Source organism: Lepeophtheirus salmonis, chromosome 6 (genome assembly GCF_016086655.4).
Source record: "Lepeophtheirus salmonis chromosome 6, UVic_Lsal_1.4, whole genome shotgun sequence".
Lineage (NCBI taxonomy): Eukaryota > Metazoa > Arthropoda > Copepoda > Siphonostomatoida > Caligidae > Lepeophtheirus > Lepeophtheirus salmonis.
Window position 1 is genome coordinate 47489416 of NC_052136.2, and position 25865 is coordinate 47515280.

Genomic DNA, 25865 nt, shown 5'->3' on the forward strand with positions numbered 1-25865 from the left:
AATGCTTAATAATCAATCCATTAGTCTCCCTCAATGAAATTTACATTCCTACAAACAATTTTTTTTAAACTAGTTAATTTCAATAACATGATCCCAGGAATTACAACCTATCCTTGGTATTTTTACAACAAAAGCATCATAGGTATCAAGTTGCAGAAAAAAAAAACTTTGCCTCTCAAGTTTTCTCTATAAATTGGCTCTCCACATTCCAATTTATTCTTAATAGAAGCTTAACTCCTGGATTAACATACGAATTTAGATATAAAGTAAATAATCCTTTGGTCAAATAAATTCATTAAGTTCAAAGAGATTTTGCATCGTTTAATATTCCCCCTAGATCATGCAACTACTAAAGAATCCTTAAACATAATAAATACACATGTTTACACAAGAATATACTTAGATAATAAATATATAATACAACTAAGGTTAAACTCATTATGGAAACAAAAACAATTGTCGAAAGATAATAGTATAAACTTTTATTTTCTTTTATATTTAGGGAGATCCATGATATATTCGTTTAAAAGCGTGACTTTAGAAGTGGCATGGGATATCCATCCATTCTGAACATTTTTTTGTTTTTTTGAATGCGTTATATATATTTTAATTTCTGTGAGAATTAGTATTGTGTATTCATCCAAGGACGAGGCGATTAGAGACTTGTGCTTAAATCATACTTCAATTCTATGTATTAACATGGCGTTCAAGGTCAGAAGGAAATGTATATACAAGAAGTATACGATATATCTTTTTTAAAGATTTTGCACATCGTGCTTGCGGTAGGAACAACCAATTTTGTGGTTTTTATCGATGTGTGTTTCATTTTTGAAAATTAAAGACACCAAATAACGGTTCTAATTGGTTCAAGGATAGGTGTAGAATGTAGACTTTGGCATTGGTGATCTGTTATACATTTAAGGAACTCACTATATGTACTATATCACTAATCAGAACATAGTGGTTCATACATCTATGGATGTTGATATTATTTCAAGGAAGAGGAACTCAAAAATGTTCGTTACATAGATGCCTTCATGGTACGTAAAAAAACATACCCCGACATTGCTTATGATACGCACATCTCTTTCCCTCTTACGCGCGTCAACGCTTCCTAGTGACCCTCTGGATACGCATCACAAGGTCATAGAAGCACCCCGTTTCAAACTATCATCACAAATATATGTCAGTTGAATTTGAAGCAATTTTATGTGAAGAGTTGAATAATTCTACTTCATTTTTTTGTTGCTGTTGAGTGTGTGATATCAATTTTTTTAATGAATAAATAAGTTGTGTCATAAAACCATTCATGTGATGTGAATAATAGTTATGTTCTTACTGACAAAAAGCAGGCCTAAGTGCGTTTCTTACTATTATATTAATAATACAGATTCGAAGGCCTAAGGAGCGCGCCTACACCACATACCTACATACTACCACGACTTCCAAGAATCTATCTTTTTGGTTGTGTTTTTATACTACCAGTCCGTTTTGGCGTTTGTTTTGGTGTTGTGATTTTTTTTTCTTAGATAGCAAGTAATACTAACAAATATATAGTGACGAAAAATATATTGCTAACAATTCCCCCATTTTTCTAGGAGTCTCTGAATGGCAATGTAACGTATGTGTATTCAGCAGTATCTACAATCTCTGGACTCCCCAATCCTTCCAATACAACCTTTAAACGAGCTTATGTGAAATTGACATATAAATAAATATATATATATATACCAATAAAAATATCTATAAGTGTAAAAACTTCTACAATTCATCCAAGGAATCAAAAGCACAAATCTAATCAATATGTTGAAATCAGTCGTCCATAGCAAAATGGTAAGGATAACACTTGTGACTCATCAATTTACACTCAATTATTTTATCAAATATATAGTTAATCTATTTTTTTGCAATCAAATGCATGTGCATTGCTCGAATATAAATGTTATTCAAACAGTGCAAAATATTTCCTTAGGGTACCATATGTATGTAGTTATTTAAAGCCTTAAACTATGACGTCATTTTTGCACTAACAACAAGCTCGTGTATCTATCTATGTACATACAGGTGTACCTGTTGAAAAACCAACCATTTCGATGTACAAGTATGGATTACGTAATAAACATTCCTTTGATAAAGACGACGCTTTATGATGAATTATATAATAAGCTTATTGACTTAAAAATCTATTCCTTCAAAAGTCAAACGTTGTTTGTCGATTTTTATTTAGTCTTTTATCGATTCCTTTTTTCTTTCTTTGTTGTATCAATTGAAACAAAAGGCATATATTTTAAAGGCAACAAGTTATATATTGTATGTAGTTCTGTGGGCTTATTTCAACAAAAAGAAAAAAACATATAATATATGACGCCCACGTTTCCATCAGTCAGAGAGTTTGCTCTTTGTGGCTTGAAATGTTGCTTAATATATAGTTTTTAACTTACCTATGACTTTGCTACTTCCCATGCAATAAATAAAGTTATTACAAAATCACTCATTGACTTCCAAGAATTAAATTAATACATAATAGGAAAAATCCCTTATAATTTAGATAAAGACATATTCATAATAGGCGAAAATGTCTCACCAGGTGTGCTCCTAACCAGGTATTTTATTGCAAAAAAAATATATAAATACGATCTTGTATGAATCATGTGCCTAATCCTAGCTTTTCAGTTAAATAATCCCTGCTGTTCCACTAAAGTAGACCATAGATGTATAATGTACCTAATTATTATGGCTCTGATTGTTCTTTGATTATTAAATATTATAATGTCTTATTTTGAGTCAAAAATATATAATATATTTTTGAAGAATTTTGGTCCATTTTGATACATTTACAATCCACATTCCGTACATTTTTTTCCTTTTATTCAGTTGATACTTGCTATGATATACAATTTTTTGATATGCTTGTAAGTAAGATACAAAAGTACTTTTAAAGGAATAAAACCATAATAAGTCCTTATTAAATGATCATTTTGATATCTTTTTGTGTTCTTCAATAATTAGTTGAGTTCTAGGATTCAATTAAAATTAGGTATGTATTGTACATGACTCATCGTTTTACAAAAAAAAGCCTCTAATTGGTTTTTTTATTGTCTCGCACATGTAACTCATCAAAAACTTTGATCCAAAGGCTGTTTGTAAAAGTTTTTTATATTATTATCATGAAAATGAAACAGTCTATGTATTTGTAATATTTTTTTTCGGGTTATCAGAGAAAAGTAATTCAACAAGTAGAAATTTTATCTTTTCAATATATTTTTAATACGATAAAATATCATTTTGCATACAAAAATCTGTGTAGGCGTTGGAGTATGTACAACGTTGTGCATCAAATATTGCCAAAATGACCTGACGGGTTCAATGACCCTGTGTGTTCGTTTCATAAATAAAATTTGAATTGCCTTTTTTTACAAATCTCTATATAAATGTGGTTTCATGTGCTTTTATTATTTATAATCAAACGGCTTTAACATGTGCCTGGCTTATATAAGTGTCGGAATAATATTATTTTATTAAGACTTTTTTTTGCAAAAAATTATCATTACTCAAACTTTTCATATGTATATGTTTCCTTATTGCGAGGCAGAGGGAATATTACACCCCCCTCCCCTTATGCCCTCTAAAAATATATAAAATTTGTTCAATTTTCAAAATGACAAATCCTTAGAGGGGCTGGTTTGTGGAGGTTAAACCAGGGGCTAAATAACTTGGTATGAATATTTTCAAGAAGGAGCAAATTGATAAATTACATTTTCTTACAAATATCTAACGACGCTCCTTTAAAATTTAATATTTACATATGGTAAACCTAGTCGAATTTGAGACATTTTTTTCTTTATCACATGAACACCAATCAAGGCGTTACTTATTCCATAAGTATCTTAAAAATTTGCATGGTATTTTATTTAAAAATTATTTTTGTGTTTCAGATATTGTGTTTGTACTTCTACTTTTCCCTTATCAGTGTCTTTAATGTTGAGGGTTTTAATTATATTTGACTCTTGTTAAGTCGTGAACATAAATTATGTACAATTATATATTACGTATTCCATAGTTAGGAAGAATTAGATAACCAATGCCAACTGTTTTTGTGCATTTTTTCTCTTGTTTTTTTTGGGGGAAAAGAGGTTGAGAGATGCACAATGACGTGTAATAGGAAGAAGTTAGTATGGAAATAGCCTATGACTAACTGATATGTTTTTTTTATGTACATAGAATAGAATCTACATACATGATATATAAATAAGGTTCATACAATAATCACACCTACCTATTATTGTCATATTAAAGACTTCCTATGTTTTTTTTTATGGAACTTCACTTTTGGCTTTGCAAATATCCTCCCACACAAAATTATATTTCTATTCCTTGTGTTTTTTTTAAAGATCATTGTCCCAAGCCTGAATTTATTCGCAGTCTATAGATATGTAGTATCTTAATGATATATATTTATATATTTCAAAGATGATAAGATAAGCTCTTTTTCTTGTTAAAAAAAAATCAACAACACAATTTGTATATTTAATACTTACGGTGACGAAGGAATAAATGGTTATAAATAGCAAGTAATGATGTCATAGGCGCAACTTGTTCACCCACGTACATTCTATGTATGTATATACACTATAAATACCTGTATGAAAAACGCCAACAGTTATTACTATAACGGCTGAAGGACATTTTGAAATTAATATTAGTTTTTTTTGTGTCTTCAAATTGTATATTTCTTAATTTTCTTAAATTACTTTTATCAGAGAGCAAAAAACTTAATCAAAACATAGGGACACGTTCTAATCATGCGATCATCTATCGTCCCCATACTTAATTTCCTCACTATTTTATATATATACGGGATATTTAGATCTATTTTTTCTCCAACGTTACATAAAAAAGCCATAAATCTTTGTTTAAATACTTTTTATGACAAATACTACCTAATATTTGTATTTGATTATATATATTTGGAAGTTATATAAATATGCACCTTTGCTTTTGATAACGGCACGGATATAAAGTCCGACATTTACTATTTCTTGCACAACATAGCTCCATGGAAGACGGTTGCACTACTTCTTACTGGAGGCAATCAGAGAAGCATTATTATTATGACATATACCTTTGTTATGTCACTCCAAATTGCCACAAACAAAATAATCGATTCGGTTAACGTCGGAAAAAATAGGACGTCAGCAGTTAATGGAAATGAAAAAAGTATTTTTATATTTCGGATAGTTTTCATGCTGATTTCGATCAAATCAACGATTTTGCAGTTATCAGTGTTACAATTAGTCTTTTCAAAAATCATCAATTTGGTACACGTGCGTTTTCTTAGCATTCGGCTTATCGATTAAAAATATTCCACTATTTGTTTTTTTAATTATTTAAGGTATTCTATTTTATCAGACATATGACAATTAAAGGTTCTTTATTTTGTTCATTATCTATCAATACAAGAAAGGTGCAATTTCGATATGTTATATTTAATAAAACAGAAAATTTTGCAGAATATGCATAAATTTTTTAACTGATAAATTGAATACTAAAATATGAAAAGCTCCATTTTTTACTCGTGGCATCCTTTTTTAAGACGGTATAAGAGACTTATAAATGCCAATGTTGATCCAAAAGTACAATTTTTCAAACTGAAATTGTAGTTTTTTTTTGTCCTGAGCAGAAAAGGTCTTTATACAGAGGGGGGAGGGGGAAATATTTCCCCGAAAAATAGATCTTTAGTATGTATATTATAATATTTTACTAACTTGGGAAGAATGCTGTAGTCGCAAAGACAAAAATTTGATTTAAACACTCTAAATATGCACATAAACAATAATTGCTTTATTTATCTTGTTGTTATACCCCAATTATTGCTCAAAATTATATGTATAAATAAAAACTAGTTATGAAAATCTATGTCACTGTTTTGTGGCTCCAAAAGACAAGAATGTATGTTATTTTATATAAACCCAGTTTTGGTAGACTTGGGGCAAAAAAAAAGAGAAAAAGTTGTAACTGTAAAACACCTACACAAAAGTGAAATCCATGCTAACGTTATGTCTATTTTGCAATCGTAAAAAGACTGCATTTAATATATGGAAATTTTGCAACATTTTATATACATCTATATCTATTTTTACTTTTTATGATATCATAATTGTAAAACAGAATGACTTTTTCTGCGCCCATTTTCTTTTCACCCCTATAACAAAAGGTGCTACTTAATAACCTCATTGAAATTATACATAAAAACATACAATTGTATCGTTAATAAGTTGCTCATAAGTCCATTAAAATTACGTCATAAACCACAGTCATTATGAGTGTAGGTTGTTTTTTTCTTTGAAAAATTCTTGTGAAAGAGGAAATTTTTATGAGAGTGATTTGAAAGCAATTATATGGTATTTATTTAATTACAAGTTTTTTGGAGGATTTGAGTATTTTGTAAAATGTAAAATCAGTGACTTCAATTCGAACAAAGTTGAATTTTGGCAAATTACAGGACAGTAACTGAAATATCTTCAAAAAGTAGTATACAATCAGTTTTGATTAATTATCTCTCCGTTAGTAAACTCGGATATTTTACGGGTACATTAAATATGTTTCTCTGGGTGTCCTCCTTCCTCTTTCTATCTCAAAATTGGAGACAATGACAGAATGTAGTTGAAATTCAATTATTACAACCTTTTAATAATAAGGAAATGACTTCCCTACAAGAAAAATATATCGTAGGATTAGGAGGAGAGGGCTATCGACTTTTTTTGGAGGATCATGAAAGTAAATAGAAGGTCTCATTATATGGAGAAGGTTGTGAGTTTTTCTATAACGAAGTATTCTGGGGGAGTCAAAATCTATCTGTGGACTGAGGGGTCAGGCCGGAGGAGATCCCACCTCATTAAGTAACTACGACTTTTTTTTTGTATCTAAGAAAAAACAATTACAGTATAATTACAGGATGAACTCCTATGTCATTAAATCCATTAACTCCTGCAAACAGAAAATTGCTAAAAACATGACTAAATATAAATAGACAGTACCAAGTCCAATGATTGGTTAATCCTACATGCAAACTTATTCGATCAATTGTGATCGATTGCAAATGATGTTAAATATATATGTTGTGGTAGAAATTATTTGGATTAAAAGCATATATGTGAAAAGTTAAAACAATTACAATCTTGAGCAAAAGCCTAGAAAAGTAAAAAATACTATATTTTTGTATTTCCTATATACGCACAACTTAATATTTTATAAAAATAATTTGGTCAATTATTGGCTTTGTAATCAAATTTCTAGGATGAGTTGTGTTAACTAAGACTATTAACTATAGTTTAAACACTTAATTTAATTTATAAGAAAGGTAATTTGATCCCGATAATTCCTCGTGAAAAAAAAGTAGAATTTGCTGTGTCTTCAAATGATCAATCAAAATTTTTTTTTGTAAATATTAGATTCAAAATAATTATTTGTTGAAGAATACAGTTGACAGGACACATATGGAGTGTTTTATGCAGTTTTATTCCACTTTTATTAACAGTAGTTTCACTTGTACTAATCAATTAAACAAGGGTAGCTGAATAATCGACCATTTAGTGCAGGTGGCCTCTTAAACCAGGTTTCCTATTTTGTAACAAATATAAATTTGAATGGTGTGAACAGGTGGTCATTAATCTAGGTTTGACTTCATATATTTACTTTAAATTGTAGAATGTCTTATTTTTTTGATATCCTTAAATATGCATAAGAAATAATTGCTCAATTATTTCGTATATTTTACAAAATTTAATGATTAATAAAACTACTTCATAGTTGCAAAAAAGTGAAATGACCTTAAAAGACAAGAAAAAATAAATACTTTTAATATATATTTATAGCCATGTTGTGAAAAAATAGACTGTTTTTCTCCATATGCATATACATACCTAAAGAGATCTTATTTATAAAATTTGAAATTATGATTTATTTTTTACAAAATGAATACGTAAACAGGGACTATCCTTAAATTTTTACTATGGAAGTTATTCGTTAATATATAGTATTATGATGAACAAGAAAGTTATCCTTCTTGCATTTACTGTAATCACATTTATGTTGTAATCTTTTAAACATTTGAACCAATACACTTGATATTTTAACATACCTTAGTAAAAAACATACAACAACTCATATTTTATTTATTATGAAGCACTTTAAAGGCTTTAATAATTCACTTAGGTCGGCCTCGATATGACAAACAGACCATAATAATATAGTTTGGGATCAGTTTACCTATTTCTTGGTTGTTCGTTACTTGAGGACACTTAAATTTGGTAAAAGTTTGCAACATACCCAGGTCTCATACACGACATATGTTTTATCAAATCTGGTTGAGATTTGGCGAGAATGAAGGGCAAAAGTATTTGATCCAATAAAAAGCATTTTCATCGAAATATTTATTGGTTATTTTTGCACAGTATACCTAGTTGGATTTACCAACAACGCTTTTTGTCGAGGGAATCAGTTCACTTTGTACAGAAGGGGTTTTACCCACGTCTTCAATCTTGCAAATATCCTTATAAATGATACAAAGGCTGTCCATTTTCACGTCGTTGATCCCCATGTTGTCCTCTTTTCCCATAAAACAGTGTTTTAGTTATGTATAATTCACCAGAATACAGTTAATACCGTACAAATTTTGCAAACTTTTCCATTGGCTTGCAGTATATCGGAGATATAATTGGAGATTTTTTTTTTGCATTTTAAAAATACATTAATTTGTTTTTTTTAAAAGTTTCTTGTTTTTGTAAACACAGAAAAATAGCCGCTAAATAATATTTAGTTAAGGCCCTTTTGGTTTGCGATTCATTAATCCTCTAAAACAATCATTTAAAAAAGGTATATTTAGTTAAGTTTACACCCGGTATGCGTATCTTTGGGCTCCTCAATGTAGAGGAAGACAGAACAAGGAAGGAAGTAAAAATGTTAAGACGAAGGAAGAAAAATAGTAACCTGAATAAAAACAACAGCATTGTAAGCTATTATTATGAGATAAAGTTAAAATTATGTCGGTATATATGGTATAAGAGGCCTATATAAATTGTAATTATACATTTTTTTTTCTTGAAACATATATCTTCAAAGTTAGAACATTGAATCAATCATAATATTAGCAAAATACTTTAAAATGCCCAATGTAAATAATACATATATATTTAAATACAGTTTATTCACCTTTCTTCAAAATAATTTCAAGGTAAAATCATTCATAATAACAGACAAGGCACACTGATTGATAAAGAAGAATAAAATGGTTCAAAAAATAATATTTTGGTTATTGTGTTATAACCATTATCTAAATAATACAAATGCGTTGACCACTTTCATAGTATTTTTTTATATTAAATGATGTACAACATACATTATACACAGTTTACTATCTTCATATATCCGGAAATGTTTTTCAGATATTGTTATGGTTGTTTTGCTCGATGCATCAATCATAAACCAAAATATGTATTTGAAACTAGTGCATGTTTAAAATTGAAGGATAATCTACATATTTATTTGACAAGTGATTTTGATATGAAAACGGAAGGAGATTTATTTTCTAAAGTTACGAAGGTAGATGCAACGCGTTGAAAGATGATTTTAAATAAATACAATGATGATTATAAGTTTTTATAGGAAGAAAAAATTATGGTCTTATTTGAATGGAATTGATGATGAAGAAAATTTCAATATTCGGACGTGATTATAAGCTAATGAATAACAATATGTGTATATACAAAGTTAGGACCTAAAATTGCAGTAGTATAAATAAATGACAAAAAACATAATTTTTATGTAATCAAGAAAATATAAGTCAAAATCAGTTTTTCATATGTTTAAATATACACAACCAATACCAGCCTCGACATACTGGCAATCAGATTGAAAGCTCTTGACGATTAAGCCCGTGTACTTACACGGCGTACCACGCTGGCGTGATGACATCTTGGAGCAAATCCAAATTAGGATAAGATGTGTAACAGACATTCTTCTACATGACACTCCAAACTAAAAAGCTCAGATGTATGAGTTCAGATCTGGTAGAGGGCCCCATGGTGGCAGGCCTAAAGTCAAGGCATTGTTGCAGAAGTTTTAGTTCTTCTTGGCTGTGTGGGGCTGTAATTTACTTCTTGGTTTTGTAGGCTGTCCGGATGGAGATCCCTACGATCTCTGAAACTTTCTCTGTACTGCCACCAGCGTGGAGTAAATTGTAAATGCATTGTCTTTTTTGTTGTTGCTCTGTCGGTTTAATACTTAGAGATATGTGACAAAAACAAAACTTGTTTTTTTTTTTCAGACGTAGTTTGGTTACATAATGAAACCTCATAATTGAAAATAACATGGATGAAATCGTACTTATATGATACTGCAATATTTTGGTCCCCACCCTGTATAGGACGTAAAGTCAATGATACCGTTCTTAACAAATTAAAGTATTCATTATGTGATAATGGGCTATTAACAGATCTAAAAATCTTATCTCAAGAAAAATTATTGTCCATTTATACGACCAAATTATTATCCCAAGGAGCCACTCTTAAATTTCACTTAAAGAACCAAAAAATTCATTATCACAATAGAATAATTATAAATTATTATATTTTATTCAAAAATGGTAATTATTAGAGCCAAATGTATCAAATGAAAGTTCTAAATTGTAGGTAACACGCTTAGGTTTTTTTATTTTTCATATAAATTTGAATACAAAAATTATAATTGACCAAAATATGACTTTGAGCTTTTGATCTGTAAAAGAGAAATATGATTTAAAATAATAAATTGAAGATTTCTGTTTTTCTTGATTTTTGGGAAAGATTGTTTTTGTGTCAACTCACGACAAATACTTCGGAAGACCTCATTATTCAAATCATTCTTGAAACAAAATAAGAATGGATATACTTGAGCCTATGTTCTTCAACATATGTTAAATAACAGATTCTACGAGTATTTTAGATTAATTTTGATAGACAAGTCAAATATATGAGTGGGATGTGAACCCGCATGAGGTTTTATCCATCAAATAAAAATAAATATATTTGATGGAATGAGGTTTGATTAACACAAAGAGAATAAAATAATTGTCTAAAGAAATAAAGTTATGACATCATGACTCAAAAAAGTATATATTTAAGAAATTATTGTATATTAACATATTCTTAATGTCTTCTATTTGTATATGTACAATGAAACTCGCTCGAGGTGTCAACGCTTAAAATATATATTTGTGTATAGGAGAAACGTATCAAAATCCCAATTTATCTGTTTAATAGAGTACAAAATGAAGATCTTCGTTTAAGGCGGATCCGTCTAAGACTGTGAAGGAATATTTATTTTTCTTTGTATTATTTTCCTCTTACTGTAATCATTTATAACACATAATACAAGGTATTTGCAATTTTCGTTTGTATCTTATGTCTCAAAGTGAAAATGTCGGAACAGCAACAAAATAGGCAACACGTTTGTGATCTTCTCTGCAACCGTCCATTACAGATCCATAGAGGCAGGAAGAACCAAAAATTATGCAGCAACAATATGGCAGACTTCTGGACTGCCTCCATATGGCTCTTCTCACCCAAATTTGGACTTTCTATAAGATTCCATCATGACAGTACGCCTTGTACAAGGCCTTCAACACACTTATGTAATTAAGTCATGATACTGCAATTTTTGGATCCACACTCAGTATTAATTTAATAATATTGATTTCTGTTTTAGCGTACAGATTTTTTCGGTCCGCTGGTATCAAATTATTAATGACTTCTTATTATATATTTTCTAGAGATGGGTCGAGGTCATTCCTTACTCAGAACTTCAATATAAGAATTACCCGAACATTACCAACAAAAAAACGGTTAACTGTCGACGGTTAATATTTAAAAAAGTACTTGTATCTTTATTCATTGTCAGCGAACACCCGTATTTATCCAGGTATCCCTTTTTACGGTTAGTGTTGTGTCAGTCCTTAGTTAGGACTGAAGACTACGTTCCCGTCCAATTCAGTCTCAATTTGGTCCAATTCATTCCTGCATATCAGTCCTTGAAACGCAATTCACGAGTAATTTCGTGTTTTCCCTTGATTGTATGAGTACTTATACAAATAAGTGATGAGTCATACCATGACATGATCATACATGGAGCACAACATCTTTAGTTTCCTGTGGTATCATTCATCACCAGGAGCGCTAGAAACCAATTCAAAAGTGAGGAGTTAGTTTTATAAAAATGATGGCATATAATGAGACCAAATTATCAAGCAATTGTTATGATCTTTCAAATAGGGAATTAGTTCTAAATTTATATAATTTATTTGTAAATTGAGTGCATTAATAAATAGTTTTGTACTTCTTAAAGGTTTTTTGTGATTAATGGTGAAGTAGTAAAATTATTCCCAGGTATTTAAATACCCTGTTTAATCCATGTATATCAGGCTCCTAAAAAATACTCGATGCCATCCGCAGTATTAATATACTTATAGTCTAATAGTTTAATTCTTATCATTACTTTTTGACATCCATAGGTAATGAGGTGGAAAAAAGAAATTATCAAATTAAGTCTGTTTGTTTAATGATAATAAAAGAGAAAATCTTTCTTGGGTGTAATAATTTTTATTCTTCATATAACAAAATACATTTAATGTACAATTATATAAACAGATGTACATACTTTTTTTTTCTTAACAAAACAAAACATAAATGATGATGAAGAAAGCAAATCTTGATAAAAAAAAAAGGTAAATTGTTTTTTTATTATATTTTCTCGCTAGAAATAAAAATTAATTTCGGGGATGGTACATCTGGTTCAAGAAACAAATAAATATGAGTCACTTCAAGTACAAGAAAAAGAATTGTAATAATAAAAGTAGAAAACAAATTTGAACTAAAATGAGCATAACTAATATATTTATGCGTTGTTAAGAGGTTGTGTGACATCCAAGAACTATTTCAAATATCAATAAAAATATTTTTGTGTACATAATACTGTTTACAATTACACAGTAATACCTAAAGATGCGAGTGTCCCAACCTACGAGGTTTTTATTTTATATACGAGCTAGAATCTGAACAACAATTTACATTGAAAATCACATGCAAGCATTAATGCCACTGATAACTTTATAATATCTTTAGATTTCCCTCTAAAAATCTCAAAAATTAACACTGAAATCCCAAGAAATTAGTAATATCTTACAAAATATCATACAATTTGACACTCACCTTGAATTAGTTACAATTCATATTCATCTGCAGCTTCAATAATATCTACTAATAAGTGTAGAGATTTTTTTTATAAACGTTTTAAGCCGATCTTTGTATAGTTGATGAACAACCCCCTGTTCAAATTTTGTTATAAAAACAATAAAAGGCTATTAGTTCGAACATGTTCATCGTTCTTTCTAATATATTATCTATCCCCATTTAAAATTCCGTCAAAACGAGAACAAGTTGGAAATGTCTAAACGAGTAGTAAGCTTTTGCTCTTGATAGACAAAGTTTTGAAGATATAATTAATATAATCCAACAAAAATATTAAAATCCAAAGATTTCGACATTTTGATAAAAAACACCCCTAACATAAAGTCAATGTCCCAAGATCTTTGTATAAATCCAAGGAGTGTCATCTCTGTATACTAGGGTTTAAAAAAAAACTAGTTTATCGAAAGATGGCGAATGGACGTGATAGCCACTTTTATGTATTTGATGTATTTTTGATGTGATGAATTGCTTGACATAAGAAATCCGTCTAGGAAACAACAAAAATTGTATGTCAAGATATTACTGTATCTCCTAAAATATGAACCACTCCTATTTATTTGTTGTCAGCTGTTGCTGTGTATATACCCGAATCAATCGGAAAGTCAAACTCAAATGACTTATTATTATTATTGTGCGAATATCCCTTTTAGTAATTAGACCATACCTAAAAAGTTGGAGAGAAAGACTTAACTGGCAAATTACTATATTTTTTCCACCCTTGTTTTTTTCTTTTAGGAGTAAAAGTTTGGAGAATGATGTTATAGAGACGGATCTTCTTTCAAACTCTAATACAAAGGATTGTTCTGAATTAAGGAACATTTCAGAAAGATACATATTAAAGAATAGAGTCTGCAAGATAATATCAGCCGATTGTAGACATTTAGAAAGTAGTTGATAAATGGCTAAATTCCCAATTATTACAAAATCAACATTGTCTACTAAAAACATTATTTAAAGTATTTGAATTACAAAAGCACTAAAAACCTATACATGGCAGGACTAGTCATTTTTGATACTGAGGATCAGTGTATTATAAGACATGTGACATCACTTTTTCATAAATTATAAAACATTATTTGATAATTTACAGTCCAAATGTTTATAAATTATACATATATCATCCCATAACATGACCTCATCTGCCATCAATAAAATAAATTCCCTCTGGGTTTCATACAACATTGAATCCACAATTTAATGAAATAATTTATGGAAAACTATTAAGTGGCTGAAATGGCCTTAATAAAACTTTTGGGTTATTATTATTTTGGAAGAATTAATGCTGATAAATTGGTTATCGCCTGGGTTTTCATCAAAAAATCGATATTATCTCATAAAATTCTTATCAAAAAATCGTTTAAATTTTTAATATGTTTTGTCTTTGCAACTTTGATGATATGAAAAATTATGGAGGGCTAGTATATCTATAATCGAACTTCAGTGCAATTATTAATTAAGGGTATTATTATTTTTTAACTTCGCATTTAATAGGCTATTGGTTTGTTTTCCATGAAAAAATCTACCTACGTCCCATTAAATCCATGTCGACAAAGTCTTAAATACATTCAATTTTTAGCACTCAACTTGAAACCTTTCTACCTAAAAGCTTTTTGCTTGCTCCTACAGTTTGCAATGCGAATATATCATACATATATGTTTCTACATAACGACAGGAGTTAAAACCCCTCTTTTATTTCTTATTTCATGATAATATCTGTAAAATCTTACGCCTTATTCATCCACACATACCTATGGCATAGTTCTTCTTCTTTGCCTCCTCCTTCTCCTGCTGTTAGTTACATATTTTTCAAGGTTACGACTGTTTCAAGTCATCATGATTGCTTCGATGCTAAAATAATAAATTATGACGTCATGTGCTATTATGAACACAAGACTATTTAATTCAAGGCTAAATGATTTATGAATATGTTATTACCTTTATGATTCCGTATACATAGAAGTATATAATAAGTTTTTATAGAGTAGGCCCTCTATTGAGAGAAGGTATTATTAAAAAATTAAGTCATTTTTACATATAATATCAATAAATTATAAATTTTGAACATTTGGAAATACTTAATTACCACAAAATCTCTTAACGCCCATGTAGATTTTTTGTTTCAAAACTTGCACAATATCCTTTAATATTATAAATAATCAAAAATAGAGTGACTAACCGTCCTCTTTTACCCAGACATATCATTTTTTTATATCATATCATGGTATCATTTTTTATGGTCACCTTAAAATTGTTAATTAAAATATACACTGCAATATCACAACAGTTTTGACTTGGACCAAAAAATTAAATGGATCAAAACTCAAATTCAATTTATTTAATTGTGTATTTGAACAATATTTATGGATTCTTTCGATCCCTACAAAAGTACTTCCCATGTGCTCTAATATTTATAGACAAATAATCTTTTCCCCTCTGGAATGGGAGTGTATCGTTAAAAAATATCTAAGAAAAAATAAACCGCCTAACGTTATCTTATCATGAAAGCAAATTAAAAATTAGTAAATCCATACATTTAAAAATACAAATTCAATTGTTGGTCGTATTTTATTGCTTAAAATTGGTTTGACAACTACGGAGCTGTAGCTACATTAAAACACCTGAACTTAAAATCTTTATAATTGACATATTCGGAGTTTGACGTAAAATGGGGATAAAACTTGTCTCTGAGCACTTAGAAAACTTCGGAAACAGCCTTAATGGTAGGACTATATATGCATAATACAGTATATACTTCAGTCACATTGCACTAATTGGCGTTGTTGCATGTTTCAATCCATTGTAAGGCCATGCTCCAATTTTTGGTATAAATTTTGTTTATTTTTGGTCGTTAATTTTTTACTTTTATAGAAAATTAACATGGGTCATAAAAGAGATATTTGGTTACTCTACTGTATATCTACTTAAAATTTAGCAGTAAATACAAACTCTACATAAAAAGAATTACTACTTTATTTTTTCAATTGTTGTAAATAAGTATGCACTAGAGTAGATTTGCCCGGCGTTGCCCGGGACATTTAAAAATTAAAGTGAATTAAGAAGTATATGGCCAAATATAACACAAAAAATAAGGACCGTAAAATTTTAATAATTATTCTCATTTAGGTAATTCGACTATGAGTTTACAAATATACAGACACTCTCTTTCATGCGAGTAGGAAGTTGTTGCTTTTTCTAGGCCATACCCCAAACTCACACTCTCGCAGCCGCTTCCGTGAGCATCTAGAAACCCTTATAATATTCCAAAAGCAACCCAGGCCCTCAGGTTGAATAGGTTAAGTACCAGGCCTCAAGGCAGTTTAAACTGTACTGCCCCTCCAATTCTAAGCACAAAAACCCTTACCGTTATCCTAGAATACATCCACACTCACAGGATATCCATGCGAACTGTTGTCCTTGAGTCAAGTTAAATTTATACGCCGCTGCTTACCTGGGCATCAAGAAACCCTTCTAATATCCAAAATACTACGTCCCTCAGGTTGTACAGCTGAAGTGCTGGACCAAAATACAGTTTAAAGTTTACCACTGTTGTCTTTCTAAGCAATAGGAACCCCTTAAAATATGCTAGAATACACCATACCCACGGGGTGTGGGCTGCTGGTCTCCAAGGCAGGTTAAATTCTTCCACTGCATCTTCCTTAAGCATCAAAGACCCCTTATAATATTCAAAATTTGTACAGGCGAAGTGCTAAAATTGCTATTTAACCGCCCCATGGCAATGAGGGCCATAAAAATGTTACCAGAACCGTTTGTAGAGCCATAAGAACCTACATGAAAAATTTCAGCAAAATCCATTGATTGGTTCGGACGTGATTAAAGGACATAGACACACACACAGAGTTTCACATTTAATAATATCATTTGTTGTAAAATACGAAATCCATTCATTTATAAAACAAAGTATAATAAACTCGATATATGTTGCAGTAGAGTATAGAATAGTGTACATACCTAGGAAAATGAAAAATTATTAGTCAGTTAAAAGCAATTTAAATTTTTATTTTTACAAATTTTAGTTATCTTATTGTTAAAGTGGATTGATATTGTAAAATATACTTTTATCAAATAAACACTCACGTACATACCTAAGACAGTTATTTCCAACCGGCGTTCTGCATTGCATCGTCAAAATAAAATAAGTTCGGTCGAGTATATTTTTTTAAAGAAACGAGGAAGGATTAGGATATAGTTTTTTTTTCTCTGGAAAAGATTTTTCTCTAAAAAAATCTGAAAATTAAAAATTTTTGGAATCAAATTTCAACAATTAAATTTCATATTTTAAATTTTTTCAAACAAAAATATGGAATATAGTTTTTTTTGTTTTTCAAAATCCACAGCTGTTGACATGAAATTTACTACTTTTTTGGATAACATTTCAGAAGAATTTTAAAAATTCACAGCTATTTACAAAAAAGAAATATATATTTTTGTTTTAATTTCAAATATTAAATTATCTATAAAAAAAACAAAAAATACTTAATCGGGAGCGACTACAGTCTCTCAGCCCCCCGCAGACTGCCCTGATATGTATAAGTCCTTCTTGGACTCAAAGTAGAATTAAGCATCATCAACAGAGGAATTATTCCCTACGTCCTTGCTAGATAAGATGTAGTATTTGTCTTTTTTACTATTCTTTCATAGTTCTTAATTTAATAAAACTTCATGATAGCTCCTTTCCTCCAAACGATTTTCTAATTGTGATAGTTACCATATGACTTTTTTTTTTTTTTTTTTTACATACTGAAGATCATATTTTATACAACAAATCTAGTGCTAGTCCCACTCATAATAATTATCCTTTATTCGTAATTGATTAACAAGAGTTAGGTAGGGGGAAAACTCTAACAGTTTCGAATCAAACCTCAGCCTTAACAAATCTAAAGAAACGAATTAATCTACTGGTTTCTGTTCTTTTTCCCCCTTTAATTTCGAGGACATCCAAAGTATGTACATAAATATCGATATTACACAATATCATGAATATATGTACAACATAACACCTCCTGACTTAATAAATTGAGTATATATATATATATATATAGGTATATATGAGGCGTAACTTAATCCAATGGTGTATTTCTATATGAGTGTACATAATACATAAATATGACTCTTCCTATCTTGTTCATATCATGCAATATCATTCTTGGAGTATCTTGTATTTACTTCTACTTTTAATGTATTAAAGATACACCCATTAACTAACAAACACATACCCTGGTTTGAAAAATGCGTCAGGAATGGGATTTGACCGTGATATTGGGAATTAGATGTATGGAGTATACATAGACAATTAAGCCGTTGTGAATACTCAATCATTTCTGCCGAATCATGGTTAGACTATAACTTTTTCAATAAAGCATTGTATACTTAAATACCGGGTGTCATATAAAAATTTAAACAAAATACGGAGGTCGTTGGTAACTGATTTCCAAAAATTTTGGGCCAGTATGGAATCGATGAAATAACCAAGCTTGAATATTGAGTGCAAAATGAGCCCTGTACATGTACTCCGTTTATTTTTAAACTCCTGAACAGAAAATATCTTGGAACGGCGTTCATTTAGCTGTTCATTTCTTTATTCCTTTTTTGTTGCTCACAAAAAACATCCTTTACCTCAAATACAAACCTTAAATCTGGTCGCAAAAAGACGTAAATTTTTGTCCAAATTTAGTTGTCTATACGATAATACTTTTCTGTCTGGTAGGGGTGCTCACGGTATCATGAATTACTCTATCACTAACTAAGCAACCCACATTCATTCTCAATGCGAATTTTATAAAAAAAATGCATTTCTAACGACGAAAATGATTATGTGGTGTTATTTGTGGTACCTTAAAATGGACATCTCGTGAGTAAAAAGTTTTTTTGTAGGTTATTAAATTTTGACAAGAACTGATCACGTGATTGTCCTTGTGTTATAAAATGAACAACAGAAATAACAGCTATCAGAAAATATTTTATTTTTATTGAGATAAGAACGGCATAAGAGTGGGACACAAAACAGAAGGTCACAACATTATTACATGCGGGTCATACTACCGCTGAGATTTCAATGTTAATTGGAGTAGTCAAGAAGATAGTTAATAATATTTAAAAAAACTTACTTTCATAATCTTCAAGCTGGAAGGAGCTCCTAAAACACAAGGCTAAAATCGCAATTCATTCTTGACAAGAAATATCAGTTACTGGGAGAAGTCAATGTGGTCAACCTATGGTCTAATAATTAATCCTCTCGATTTTTCCAAATGGCTGTATATTAAGATGAAAGTGTTTAAAAGAACGTCATGCAAATGTGGAATCAATAAAGGCAGCTGTTTACCAGGTTTGGACTTAAATGGATCCGGAAGTAGACAAAAGTCCTACGTCTCTTTCTGCAAGCGAATTACTGTCATAACATCAATCGATGGTAACCTATGTAATTGAATAAAGAAATTGCTTACAGTATTGGGGATAGTTTTGGAGAAAAAAATATTTTGGACTTTTTGAACATATATTACAATAAGTATATACAGCATTCAAGAATAGTATGTAAACTGTGTCAATTTTGAGTTTCTACCCGGTATAGTGCCTTGTATATATATACATAACTTGGATTCGATTCGAAATGAAGAGTTCTTTATGAGTGCGTCTTTCAATGTTTTTTTTTTTTTCTATTTCCTTGAGTTTCCTCTTTGGTTTTTTATAAGGAAGGAAACTGATGCAAGATATGGTAAGAAAAACTATAGACTATTTTATCTAACTACTCAAAATAGTATGATGGATGTTAAGCCCTTATCAAATGAGCATATCCTCATAATTTGCAATGTCAAAACCAGGTTTTTTGTTGCGTATAATACTTTAAGTAGATTAAAAAAATAGGTATAGTTGAGTTTACGTTACCTAATCATAAGTTCAAGTCAATTCCCTCAAAAAAAGTTTGGGTAAGGTTAAATCTATTCCTTTAGGAAGCTCTATTTTGAGTTTGAGTCGGATTCCAGGGTCAAGTGGTATAGTCCTGAGTAGATAAAATATTATGTACAAATATATGTAATATTTATATTTGATATAATAAACTGTATCCTTTAAACTGCAACCGAATTACATTCAATTCAAAAATTGAGAATAAGTGATAAAAATTATTAAATATAATAAATATATAATGCAGAAGTAATGTGTATTTCATATTTATAATATAATGTTATTTTTTTAGTATATGGAACACGTCTATTTATATAGCTACGAGTCTTAATCAAGAATATCTGTGTTACTCGTCACTAAAATTGAATAAAATCACAATAATTGTGACTTTATCTTAGTTTTCATACAGTTATTTATTCAAATATAGATACTAGGAAAAATATCCAATTGAAAATTGTACAATAGTAAATTGTTCAACATAATAGGTGTTGTAAAAATATATAAATTATTTTTCCACTAGATGGCTTTAGTAATATATATCTTGCAATGTATAAGTGCGATCAGTTTACACTAGATAACGTTTGAAGAACAAAATTTAATACTAAAAAAACTTCTAGACATTTTTTGATGGTTTATCTCCGGATTTTTTGAGCGTACATCAAAGATGGACACTAGCAATGAGAAAATATGCATTATTTTACAGTTTTTCTTTCAACAAGGCAAAAATCCAAGCCAGGGGAGCTGAAAATGTAATATTGTTTAAGGTCCTAAAAAGCCAATCATGCACAATTTTGGTTTCGTGGACCCGGTTCTGGTAATTTTTGTGCCATGGATGAACCACGCTCTGGAACGCCAATTGTCAAAAATGTGGATAAAATAATGTAAATTGTCGAATCCGACCATCTTATAAGTACTGTTTTGATTTCCAAGAAGAGAGCTCAAGAAACGTTTGCTGCCTTATGAAAAATGCTAAAAATATAACTATAAAAGTTCAAGACGACTCTGAGTCGAAAAATCAATACAAGTCTAACTCCACATGGTTGCAAGTTTCAATTACATACGGTTTTTAGTCTAATTCTTAATAGTTTTGTACCCATAATAAAATGGCACGACTACAAATTTGAGTACTACACTTCTACATACTAGTTAGAGCATCTAAACTGCATAAAACAATTTCTACAAATTAAGCAATAATTCAAAGCCATTCCTTGTAGAACATGAAAGAATAATGCATTTTTACATAATATACTTATTATTGAATGATAAAATATTCCCTACATTCAAATAAAATCCACGAGAAAATGATTTGACAATCCTATATCAATTTTCTGCTCTATTAAAGATTGTAACATCATTTCATGTACCCATCTTTCAACAATGAATTGCAATTTTTACCGAAATATAGTGTGTTATTATTACTATTTTTATAGAGGGAGGGAGGGGGAACATTTATATAGGTATCTTTACAATCACGTTTCAAATAAAATAGACATGACATTTCGTTATTTTAAACATGTTTTTCATAAATGATAATATTCTTACCAAAAATAGAAATTGATGGATTTTATATTTAATTTTTTGCAAAACCCAACCAAAAAAAAAGATTTTTTTTGTTACTGTAAAAAAATTTATAAAATGGAGTAGCATTTGAGCTACATACCAGATTTTTTCCTCCCACTATTAAATCAAGGGAGTGTTTGGGGCGAACCCTTCAATTTTGTTCCATGCGTAGGAGAGAAAATGACTGTTTTTCTTGTTTAAAACATTAAAAAAACATTTTTTTTATAACAACCCTAAAAAAATATAGTTATATAAAAAAACAATGATAAAACTGTATTAATAACAAAGACTTTTAAAAGTTATAATTATATCGATTGACTTAACTGTACTATGTACAAAGTGATGAACTAAAAAATAAATAAAACTCACTGTTTTTTTTGGTTTTTTTCAGACGATGTATCATTTGGCTCTTTTTTTAAGCTACGTACCTGTTCTACTTGCACAGTTGAGTGGTGATGTGAATGTTCAAAAGTTTAAAAACAAAATCGACAATCATATAGAAGAAGATTCTACAAAAGAAAAAACCTCCACAAAGAAGGAAAATTTTAAAAAAAGTAAGTAGCTCTCAAACATTTGATGAATTAATCAAGTAGAGGACTAGTTGAGACGCGGGTAAGTTGACACAATTCATCTTTTTAAGAAGTTCCTACTTAATAGATTCTAGGGAAAGAGGCAACAGACATATCAATTGAAAAATATCATCTTAAATTCTAATAGGTTTAAAATTGTACAATGTTTATCATTTGTCTCGTGTCAGTGTAAGGTATGGGATTTTGTGAATAAACATTACAGTTTAATATCCTCACATTCTACATATGTATTATCTCTAGTCATTTTTTGATTAAGGTTGATCAGTAAACCTATTTGAGTTACAATTTTTTTTTGATCTGTTAATATTTTAATCCACTTTTCGTCTTTTTCCGTGAAGTCTCTTTAGTTTCGACAAGCTATGCTCCAGGACTTTTGAGTAATATCCACTTTTGAGTATTACATTTTTTGTGGCTTTTTAATGGAAAAGAATACAGACAGTCTAGAGCTGTAAGACATAATCTGAATTTACATACTTGAGTAATTTTATTTTATGTTCATAAATTTTCTTTTGAAGTTCGAGCATAAATTTTTAAATACTTTACATTTTCTGAAAATCTGCTTATTGAGAGTATTGAAAACCCTAATTCAAAGTTTTGACACATTTTCTGAATATATAAATTCGTTTAAATATTTATCACGTTCGTTAATTATCTTTAAATTTAAGTATTCATTTACATTTTTAAATCCTTTTTAATTTTATGCAAATACATCTATTTGCGTTTAATTTTAGACGTTAAATGATGTTAATCGGTAAATTTTTTTTAATTTTTTTTGTGAAATATTAGGATTTGAAGTCAAAAAGTGTCTAAAGGGTAAGATGGACAAGCTATCAACTTGCGACATATTTGTATGTAAACAGGAGGAAAATTACATTTTTCTAACTTGTTGTGAGTAGAGAACAGTACCTCAACCTTAAATTATAAAATGGTAGGGAATTATATGAGTATCATGAATCCAATATTATATAATTTAAGCTAAATTTATTATTTTATTAATATACGGACATATACAATTACTTTTGTCCATTAGTAATCGATAATTATCACTATTGTCTCGAGGTCCTCTGGAGCCGTTCCAGCTTGTCCACCGATGAGACAACTTAAGACAAAAATATAAATTACATTAAAATATATATTACAATACAAAATACTATTTATCAATGTATAAATTTAGTTTAAAAAGTTGAGTATTGTATTAAAGTTTGCAAAAAACAAATCCACATCGAAATATCAGCTATACATGCTGAGTAATATACCTACAACTGAGCTATCATATCTTCAGAAAGAAATACCTATATATATATATATCATAATACATATGCTCATAAATCCTTCCAAATTACTCAAAATAAAATGATAAATCATCAAACCATCAGACCATAATACTTCATAGAATATGGGTTGGAAATATATAATTTTCAATTCCATTTAAAGTCATATTCAATTATTTGTATTTTTTTTTTTGGCGATTTTTCATATATTTACAAAAATATGAAATCCTACAAATATTTAGAACATGATCGATAACAAAGTATATTGAAAATGTATGTAAAAATATAATGAATAAACTGTTTGAAAAGTATTTGTAGTATATATGTATACCCGTATATAAGAACTTGTGGTTTGAAATTATCAGAAAGTAATTAAGATACTTTTCTTAAAAAAACTTTTGTAAAAGCATAGAAAGTCGATAAATTATAAAAAGATCGTGATGTTTAATGTGAAGATTGAAATATTGAAGAACATTTTCTGTTTCTGATCATGATAAAAATAAACGTTTTAAATGTCGTATTAGTATTGAGACTTGGTCCGAAACCGATTTTTTCGGTTTGCTATTACTTCATCATTTCCAGATCGGTTGGACTGATATTTTGGTCTTGACCACAGTCACTTTTCTTACGACTCGTACACACACTAAACACCTGAACTGCCATATAACGTCGTTGAACCAATGTTCACAATTTGAAAATACATATGACGTTATCAATATAGAAAATTATTCAACTTTTAAATAAAACAGATCCAGATCGATTTTTGTTAAGGACCGTATTAGTTCACTCCAACAAAAACTATAATGATTTGAGACGGGTTTAAGATTTCCGGTACGAACCCCAACACTATAAGTTATGTACATATTAAGGATACACAGAAAAGTAATTTGACCAATTACCATATAGTTGACAGTTGTTAATCGCCGAATTATTGATTAATTTTTAGTAAATAATAATTACATTATTAACAAGCATCGTAAATGTCAGTAATACTTATAACATTTTAAAATCTCACTGACAGTATTTCCCTAAACATACAACTCCATAATCCACTTACTATATGTTGAAAATAGTTATTGAACAACGGACAATGCTTGTTATATATCCAATAGATGCAAATATCCCCACATTGAGGGCTTATGAATGAAGCCTTATAGAAAAAAATCACCTTTTGAATAAATTACTGTTGAAAGAAGCAAAAGAGAAGTCACTTCGTTTATGGCAATCCCAACAATTAAAAGAATTAAATTATCTTTATTAAGAGCTAATACAAGCATTGCGTTCAATAGCTTCTTTACTCAAGTGGAAAGGCTACAAAATTCAGTTGAAAAGAGATTTGATAGTTGGTTAAACATCACAATTTACTGTACTGGGTCATAACACAGTAGTAGATAAAACACACACAAAAACATTTTACTGATATACCTTCAAGGCTGCCAAATAGCCATATCAATTGCAGATTAATTGACGCATCCCTAGTACACATTGATATATTGAGATGTATGAAATATGAACAGTTGGTATGCTAAAAAGAAGAAACCGAAAAGTGACACGGTAACAATTTTTTTACCTAAATTATAAATGAGGAGAACCCTCTTTGAAAAATGAAAAGGATCCTATCTTAGATTTTTAAAAAGTCACTTCATCTTCGAGTTGGGAAAAAGGAGATGTCAGTTGGAGAGTTATAGTAAAAAAAAATCATCCTCCCCCGAAAAAAACATAGAAATATCCGAGTACCGGTTCTGGTAATCGGAGTAAATATTGCTTATGTTCTCGCTCATTATGGGGTGGAATTTCTTTTTATTCCTTTTCTCTCATAGCTACTCACACCTAATCTAATAAAACGTCCTGATAGCTAAGCTGCTCTTCTCCCAAATATTTTTCAGGTTTACCTGGTCATTTTTCGGGTTTTTTTTAACATACCGACAAGTTCCATGACTTAAATTTATTACAACTCTATTTATGTAGATTATTAGATGTACGTATCTATATAAATTTGTGAAGATTAACGAATATTCTATTTAAAAACTTATATAACTAACTAAATAGATGTATACGATTTTATTTTTGCAACACATTTATATTTATAGTAAGATACGAGCAACTCATGGTTGTTTTTAGGTTTCTAAAAATAACATTGCTTCTTTGTTAGCAACACTCATTGAAGCAACGTTTTTCAAACCTGTTCCAGTAATACAAAAATATATAAATAATTGAGCAAACACGAATATATGTATGTATATAA

The 25865-nt window shown here is 29.6% G+C and overlaps 1 protein-coding gene across 1 annotated transcript in view; it reads left to right on the forward strand.

Moving 5' to 3' along the window:
• Nucleotides 1–1187: 1187 nt before the first annotated feature.
• The window catches only part of pio (zona pellucida domain-containing protein piopio), a 35474-nt gene continuing 10796 nt past the window's right edge, over nucleotides 1188–25865 (forward strand). Inside the window, exons 1-3 of the mRNA XM_040714050.2 lie at nucleotides 1188–1536; nucleotides 1599–1833; nucleotides 22151–22313. Of these exons, the coding sequence (XP_040569984.1) occupies nucleotides 1804–1833; nucleotides 22151–22313 (193 nt within the window). The 5' untranslated portion in view covers nucleotides 1188–1536; nucleotides 1599–1803. The remainder of the gene's footprint in view (nucleotides 1537–1598; nucleotides 1834–22150; nucleotides 22314–25865) is intronic.